Source organism: Condylura cristata, unplaced genomic scaffold (genome assembly GCF_000260355.1).
Source record: "Condylura cristata isolate star-nosed mole 26May11 unplaced genomic scaffold, ConCri1.0 scaffold00023, whole genome shotgun sequence".
NCBI classification, from domain to species: Eukaryota; Metazoa; Chordata; class Mammalia; order Eulipotyphla; family Talpidae; genus Condylura; species Condylura cristata.
This window is the reverse complement of record NW_004567124.1, coordinates 23,051,053-23,060,086: the sequence shown is the minus strand read 5'-3', so window position 1 is coordinate 23,060,086 and position 9,034 is coordinate 23,051,053. Positions and strand designations below refer to the sequence as shown.

General features: G+C 42.4%; 1 protein-coding gene across 1 annotated transcript in view; it reads left to right on the top strand.

Annotated features, from left to right (window-relative positions):
- Positions 1–7,313: 7,313 nt before the first annotated feature.
- B2M (beta-2-microglobulin) overlaps positions 7,314–9,034 on the top strand; it is a 7,064-nt gene continuing 5,343 nt past the window's right edge. The window contains exon 1 of the mRNA XM_004687540.2: positions 7,314–7,415. Coding sequence (XP_004687597.1) covers positions 7,349–7,415 — 67 coding nt within the window. The 5' untranslated portion in view covers positions 7,314–7,348. The remainder of the gene's footprint in view (positions 7,416–9,034) is intronic.

The window sequence follows — 9,034 nt, the reverse complement described above, 5'->3', positions numbered from 1 at the left end:
TGTGCGCTTCAGTGGTGCTTTATTCTCTGTGTCTTTGGTGTCTTCATTTTTACTTCTTTCTTCTCATGGCATAACATAGACCCTATCAAGATGCATTCATTTTTGGATCACAGTCTTCTCCTCAGCAGTCTGCTTTTTCTTTTCACTCTCTTCAGGATCTCTGTAGCGAACAGGCACGATGTGCCATGGGTGTTCATGGGAGACAGGACCACATATGCACAGAACTTCCTGGGCCAGTATCCACCACCTGCAATCCATTGAGGGAGCTCTCTTGTGTTGTCAGAACAGTGATGTCCATGTAGCAGGAGAAGAGGCTGTCTCACACAGCTGTGGTAGGCAGGTTTTCATAGAGTCCTAGAAATAGAGCAGATCTCAGTCACTTTCTGAATCCCTCTGAGCTTCTGCCCCTTCAGGGCCCTCTTCTCCCTAATACTTTGGAATTTTTCAATTCCACATAAAAATTGAGAGGATGATAAAATTAACATCTGTGTATTGATGATGTTTGCCTAACAAATATTTAAAAAATAAGCTCCTTTTCTGCTACATCAGGCACTGTTTGTTCCCAGTAACAGGGACTTTAGCTGACAGAATCATGAATGGAAAATCCACAGAAAAGAGCGCAAATGAGGAGTAATGTTGTGAAAAGGTACTTAACTTATCTGCCTTTTAAAAATACAAAGTTAAAAAAATTAAAATGCGAGATACACATTTTCAGTCATAATAGCAAGCTCCTGGAAGAGTGTGGGAAGGTAAGACCTCTTATTCTATGGTGGGGTATAGACTTACATAAAGCCTCTGGAAGGCAGTTTCAGTGCATATAGGATGGTTATTAATGCTGAAAATTTGTGAATATCCCTAATGCAGGATTTGATAGAAAAAGTATGAAATATTCATATAATGAAACAGTATGAAAGCAAGAAAAGATGGCATAGGTTTCTATTATTAAAGAAGTAGGTAAATCCTTCCTAAATAAACCTTTTCTCTCTAAAAAAAAAATAGATATATTATGTATGGTATATCACTTTCATTAAAAATTGAAAAGAGGGCCCTCCTTGGTGGCACAGCAGGTTAAAGCACAATGCTAAGAAGCTAAAGCCACATCCGCATGAGTTAGATCCCCACCTGGAGGTGACCACATGGCGTGTCAGGCCCTTCCTGACCTGCCCGCTGCTCCCCTTGGCAGTGTACTTGTCAGTCAGTCGGCCTGTTCTGCTCCCCACTCTGTCTCTGGTGAATCCTCTCACTGCCCCTGCACCTCTGGCCTGTACCCCAGTTCTGTATGCATAAATAAATAAATCTTAAAAAAAATTGAAAAGAAATGCATACAGAATGAATACATCTTTGTAAACATCTTTTTGTATTTTGCTTATCATTTGTAAACAAATGTATCCATGCTTATAGCTACATTTGAATAGATAACATATGGGACAAATACCAATTCATTAGCACTGGTTATCTTTGGCTGGTAGGATAACAGGTGGTTTTAATTTTTGCCTTCATTTTTACCTATAATGCCTGAAAACTTCATAACAAATATGAATTTTATAATTAAAAGAATCAACATCAATATCAACTAAGATGTCCAAAAAGAAGAAGAAGAAAAAGGAAGAAAAAAATCCAAAAAGACAAACAACAAATAATAATAATAATAAAAATCCCAGCCATGCTGGCATTTATATCATGGTATAAAGAGTAAAGTTCAGTCTTCTTGATACCAAAGTCCTCGAAATGCTCATTAACCCCATCAGGGGAATTAGTTCTTTTCCTAGTATCATGATCTATTTACTGGTCTATAAACCAGAGCCAAGGAGCTCCTGGAGGAAATACTTCCCCCCAGTGCCAGCCCAGTGGCCAGCATCTAGCAAAGGGCTCAGTAAATGCTGAATGGTTGAAAGATTATGATGAGCACTGACATTAGATGGTAAGTTGGGAGTCAGGCTAAGAAGGAAGTCAAACTTTGGGATATGTTTGTCCTGAAAAATAGAAGGCTTCTTTTATTGTTCTTACCCCCTTTTTAACACTAATAAGAGCAGGTTTAACACCGATAAGAGGGGTTTGGCCCATTGGCATGGGAGGTTCTGTGAAATAGTCCAGAAATGGTAGAGCCAACTGTGGCTCATCTAGCTCAGTGGGTACAGTGATGGAGGGGGTGGGCCAAGGCTTGACCAAGCCAAGTAGCAGCAAATCCTACTCCTCCTAGCTATGGGCCAAGGATAGCCCCTCCTTCAAACATGAACATACCCAATATACTCCGTATGGCCAGTCTGGTTAACCAACAGGTAAACTTGATGTTGAAAATACAAATATTTATACTGATCCGAATGTACATAATTCTGAAAAGGGGGAATAAATGTGTTTGTTTGTTATTTTGCTGTAACAAAACACCACTTGCTTAAAATAACACAATTTACTATCTTACAGTTGTTCTGTAAAGTAGAAGTCTAACACAAGTCTCATGAGATTAAAATAAAGGCAGGAAAAGAAGAAAGGCAGGTTGCTTTCTTTTTTGGAGAGTCTATGGAGAATCCTTCTTTCTTACCTCTTCCATCTTCTACATGTCTCCCACTTTCCTTGACTCATAACTGCGTGCCTCTTCCATTTCCAGCTCCAGCATGTTACATACTGGAGATTGTGGGGTGTTCTTATGTAGTCCCCTGTGACCACAGCGTTAGCATTTATTAGAGACTCCTTGGAAGGCAGGCTGAGGCAGGCTGTCTAGTGGAGAGGTTGTCCTTCCTAGGGAATCTGAGGAGATGGGGAGCATCACCGTCTCGCCCAATCTGGATCTCAAGATAGAAGAGGCAGGGCTGGTGGGGTCTCTTCAATCTTGGGGCTAAAAAGTGGGGGAGGAAGCTGTCATTTCGGTCATTTCTGACCAAGTTTGAGACCCTATCGCTGCAGAGATGCTGATTGCTCTCCTGCCTGGGGGCCGTCCTTCAAGGACTTCAGTGCTCGGAATGCCGGCTCACTGCGGGGACCAGACGCTAGCGCGCTTGAGTCCTGATTTTTAACATTGCCACATAGAATCCAGTGCGGAATCGAAAATTCAAGCTAGAACTCTGTAATTTTCATTACAAAATGAGATGTAGCCTCAAAGACTTATGAAGGAGAAACATCAGTGAAAGAAAGTTGTAGCAAGTCACTGGGTTCGGTATTGGCCAGAGAGTGAGCGCTGGCCATTGCCTGCGTTCCTAAACCCCCTCCCCCAACTTGTTGTACTTCAGCATCTACCTAACCCTTTCCTGCCTCCAAGCTGACAACTGAAAGCACCTCTGATTCCTCTTATGTTTTTAGTGAGTGTAGTGTGCTAAACAAACTATACTAGTCTTTGTAGCTATAACTTTAAAAACTCCCCACCTCCCAACCGTATACAAACTATATCTATAGAGATTTAAGCACCACCCTTAACAATGGCTTCTAAAGGGAAGTGAGTTAGTTGGAGATGGCTAAGGGAGCTTTCACTTTCAGTAGACTTCTAGTTGTTTGCATTTTTACAATGACCTTGCATTTATATTCGGTGCTTGTAATTATAAGTGAAAAGTGCTTTAAATACTGGCTACTATGGGGGAAAGGGCTTGAGAGAGATTAGGATTGTATACTTCAGTACTGCTTGATGTTCTTCATCCCAAATTTACATGATTTCCCAATAAAAACAAACAGGCAACTGACAGAGGGCAAAGGTTACACACAAATCTGTGAAGTGGAGATTCCCTAGGAAAAATCTAAGGGTTCCTCAAACACTGAAAACTATACTGATCTCTATCTTCATTGTATTTAAAATTAGTTTTCTAAGTGAACAGGTCAGAATCTATATTTAATGAATTTTAAGTATAGTACTTTTCTGTGATTTAGTAAATTAAAAATTTAGTCCCCTCCAGGACAGCTGTCCCTATACTCCCAGGCACTAGAAAACAATTCAAAACTAACACTAGGCCTTAGGAACTTTAAATGAGTTAAAAACAAACAAAAAATTAGGAAGGGCAGGAATGTCTTTGATCATAACTTTATAAATAACAATAATTTTTATATTTCAGTAGCTATATATTAAGCTGGTAGATAAATATTAGTAAATATAGTATGCTTATTAAACATTATAGAACACTCACAATGTCTAGAAATTGTGTCAGGCTCTCTCTGTGCATTATTTTCATTAGGCCTGTGGAAAGTATTCTATTTTCTCCGATTAAACATGTCCTCCACAATAAGAATTATTAAGAGGCCTCCAAATGTCAAAGAAATCCAGAAGTCGTTTATTGGGCTCTTTGGGGAAACACAACTCATCTCTCTTGAACTGAAAACCATGGTGATTTCCAAGATCTAGGTGTCTCCCCACCCCATGGTTCACTTTTTCTTCTCACTACACCACTCTGAAAAGACAGCCATGATGTGACAGCAGCATATTTTATTTATTTTTAGATAAAATTTTACAACACTATATATGATTCAGAGTTACAAGATCACTTTTCAGAGTACGTTGCCACACCACACCCACTCTAAGGCACATGGCCTCCACTGTAGCTCACTGAGCATCCTTCTCACTTTGCTTTCTCTACTCTCTCCCTAATTCGCTGGTAGCCTACAGTCTGATTTCTAAGGTTTGTTATTGGTTTGGTTTTGTCTGACTCTTTGTTTTGTTTCTCTATATTACATTATTAGTGATATGACACGGTATTTGTCTTTCTCCTTCTGACTTATTTCTCTTAGTGTTATCTCCTTTAATTCCATGTTGTTGCAAATGGCAAGTTTATCTTTTTTTTTTTTAAAGATTTATTTATTCATTCGTACAGAACTGGGGTACAGGCCAGAGATGCAGAGGGTGAGAGGATTCACCAGAGACAGAGTGGGGAGCAGAACAAGCAGATCCACGAAGTACACTGCTGAGGGGAGCAGTGGGCAGGTCAGGAGAGGTCTGCCTCCCCATGTGGTCGCCTCCAGGGCAGGCGGGAATCGAACTCATGCAGAGGTGGCTTTAGTTTCTTAGTGCAGTGCTTTAACCCGCTGCGCCACCAGGGAGGGCCAAGTTTATCTTTTTTATAACTGAGTAGTATTCTATTGTGTGTGTGTATATACATGTAGATAGATGGATAGATAGATAGATAGATAGATAGATAGATAGATAGATAGATAGATAGATAGATATCATATCTTAATCCACTCATCTGCCCTTGGAAGCTTCAGTTGTTTTTATTGCTTGGCTATTGTAAATAGTGCAAAATATACAGGAGTGCATATATCCCTTCAAATTAGTGTTTTTGCATTCTTTGGGTAGATACCAGGGAGTAGAATAGCTGGATCGTATGACAGATCTATTTTTAATATTTCGAGAAATCTCCATATTTTCCATAGGGACTAGATCAGTCTACAATCCCACTAACGATGTAGGAAAGTTCCTTTTTCTCTACACTGTTGCCAACATTTGTTGTTTCTGGTCTTTTGATATGGGCCATCTCACAGGTGAGAGAGATGGTATCTCTCTGTGGTTTTGACTTACATTTCTCTGAGGGCAAGTGATGGTGAACATGTTCTCATATGCCTATTGGCATCTGTATGTTCACTTTGAAGAAATACCTATTTAGCTTTTCTGTCCACTTGATTGGGTTGTTTCTGTTGAGTTGTAGATCTTGACTTTCAGTCCCTTGTCAGATACATGGTGTGTATTTTCTCCCATTCAGTAGGGTGTCTTTGTTTTATGATAGTTTCTTTAACAGGGCAGAAACATTTTGGTTTAACTTTGACTTTTTTTTTTCGTTTTCTTTTCTTTCTTTCTATTTTTTTGCTACTGAAGATGACTCCACAAAGACATCACTGAAGACAATAATGTAGAGCCTTCCCCCGCCTCCGTGCCCCCCCCCCCGTATTTTCTTCTTCTTCTTCTTTAATTCAAGTCTTTAATTCGCTTTCAGCTCTCTCTCTCTCTCTCTCTCTTGGTATATGGCTGAGATTGTGGTCTGGTTTCATTCTTTTGCATATGGTTGTTCAGTTTTCCCAGCACCATTTGTTGAAGGAACTTGTTTTCTCCAATGTATACTCTTGACTCCTTTGTTGTAGGATCAGCTGTACATAAAAGTATGGGCTTATTTTTAGGCTCTCAGATCTATTCCACTGGTCTCTTCCACTGGTGTTTTTTTTTTTTTCTAATGGCATTTATATAGTATAGGTGTTTTAAATGAGCCTAACATTATCATGGGCTCATAGTAGGCTGAACGTCTTTAGGTCCATGGCAGATACAATACAAATTCTTATTAAAATTGCCAAGCCCTTTATTTTCTTTTTAAAAAAGATTTATTTATTTATTCATACAGAACTGGGGTACAAGCACAGTTGTGCAGGTGTGGTGAGAGGCTTCACCAGAGACAGAGTGGGGTGCAGAACAGGCAGATCAATGAAGTACACTGCTGAGGGGAGCAGTAGGTGGGTCAGTAGAGGTCTGCCACACTACTCACATCACCTCTGGGGCCAGGGATCCAACTAGAACTGAAGCGGCTGTGGCTAGCTTGAGTGCTGTGTCCCAACCAGTTGGGCCACCCGGAAGGGCAGCCAAGCTCTCTATTTTCTAATTGTCTGAACCGAAGTCTTAAACTTCCTAGCATTCATTCTCTGTTAAATATTCAATATTTTTGGGCCTGCGTGTTTGTTTGTTTGTTTTAAGATTTATTTATGCACACAAGAACTGGGTGTATGAAAGATTTTGAGGGTGGGGTGGGGTGAGATGATTCACCAGAGACACAACAGAGAGCAAAATAGGTGGTATGACCGCAGCACTGGTGAGGTGAGCAGGGGGCAGGACAGGAGAATTCTGCCACACCCTGTGGGTCATCCCCTGCCCCCCTCCGTGAGCAGGGGCCGAACTCTGTGCTGCAGTGACTGGGGATAGCTTCATAAAGCTGTGCTTTAACCTATTACGCCACTAGGAAGGGCCCTGGACTTGCGTTTTTGAAGGAAAACTGCAGGTTCTAAGCTATGCATTCTCTGGAGTTTACTAAGCAAGTCGCCTATATAATCTCTGGCACAGGTTCTTAAAACGAGTTGGCTAGACCAAAGTGAGTGCACTCTGAGATCCTAGGAGCGGTGGCTCGCGCCCCAAGCAGGGTGAGGACCTCAAATCCGAAGGCGCCGTTTTACAAAGTGCGAACCCACCCAACGCAAGCTATCAGTAAACATCACGGGATTATAAGAAAATGAAACTGAATTCGGGAAAGTCCCTTTGCTAACCTAAGAAGGCCTTTGGGCGCTAGATACTAGTGACGGTCCCCGCGGTCAAGGTTCTCATTGGTTATGCGCACGCGGACTATAAGAGGAAGCGCAGGGTTGCGCGCTCATTTCGGAGTTGGTCCTTGGAGAGGTCGACATGGCTTCCTCCGCTGCTCTGGCCCTGTTAGTTCTGCTGGCTGTGACCGGCCTGGAAGCTGAGAAACGTGAGTGCCCTCTTCTCCATTAACCCTTCCTTAACCGTCCTCATGCTGTCTTTGGCATTCTTGGTATTCTCAACCTTTGGAACACTCGGCCCCAGCCCCCACCTCCTTCTTCCACCCTGGACCCGGAGTGGGAAAACAGTTGGGGTGGCTGGCGAGTGAGGAGGAAGTGTGAGCTCAGGATGCATGCTGATTTTTAGCCCCTTCTTCGGGGCCAGCAACAGGGGAGTCTTCTCGCATCCCCAAGAGGAGTAAGTCCAGACAAAGTTTCAGAGTATTGGTAAGAGCGACCAAGTAGAGGATGGTTTCTCTCTCCCTCTTTCCTGAGACCTCTCATTCCTTGGACGCAGCTGGAGAAGGGGGCGGCGCGGGGACGTGTGTCTGTGACTCGATAGAGGCACATGTTTGGGCTTTAGCGATACCAAGCTGCGGCACCTCTGCTTCCCTCGCATCTAGGGGGCTGCGGATTTCTCCCAGCGTCTTCCAGGTTCTATTGCCCTTACTCGCGACCCCACTGATATGGGACGAGATAGGACCATGAATCAGCGTAAAAAGTGTGTAGAATGCTTGAAGGTGGTGTAAATACCACAGCATTAACCCACTTGTTTCCATCATATGTCGAGTTTAATAGCAAACATGAGGACCACCTGCTGTTGACAGCTGTGTGTTGGAGAAGTTATGTGCCTTTTGTTATTTAATTCTGAAATGTGCCTACGTTGTAAAAAAAAAAAAAAGTTATCAGCATTTCACTAAAAGAGGACACGGAGGCACCAAAAGTTTAAGTAACTTAATTACACTGGCTGGCAGTCAGTGGCGGATGATGGGGCCTGACCAGGACATTTTGCAGGGATGTGAGAGCCTTCTGACTGTCATTCGCGTTCTTTTTCAGCATCATCTCCTCACTTTCTTCAGGTTGACTCCTCCAACCCCCCCTACTTTCACCACTCCTCCATTACTTCTGGCTTTTGGCTCTTAGTTTCCCCTTCCCTGCCCCCCAAGATGAACTGAGCTTCTACTTTCAGTTTTGAAAAGGCAAAGGTTTCTTAGTAAGGGAGGTTGTAAAACTAGTCACAGGGTAATCAAGACGGTTAATGAGGCTGTCTGTCTTGGACACCACAAGTCTTGAGCCATATTAAATATTGGTTATATGCCTGACCCTAATTTACTTCCCCCCCACACACACAAAAGCTTCCGTGAAGCAGTGTTTTTTGGTAATTAGGATATTTAATTTGGATTTATTTACAAAATAAAGCATAGTGTCTATACTTCAACATTATTGGTAATTGCTAGTGACTATGAAGTCTATATTTACTATGAAGTCTTTATTTCATTTATTTATTTGTGCATACAGAACTGGGGTACAGGCCAGAGGCTCAGGGGCCGTGAGAGGCTTCACCAGAGACAGACTGGGGAACAGAACAGGCAGATCGATGAAGTGCACTGCTGAGGGGAGCAGCGGGCAGGTCAGGAAAGGTCTGCCACGCCATGTGGTCACCTCCGGGGCAGGCAGGAATCGAACTCATGCGGAAGTGGCTTAAGCTTCTTAGTGCTGTGCTTTAACCCGCTGCGCCACCAGGCAGGGCCCTATTTCATTTCATTTCTTTTCTTTTCTTTTTTATTTT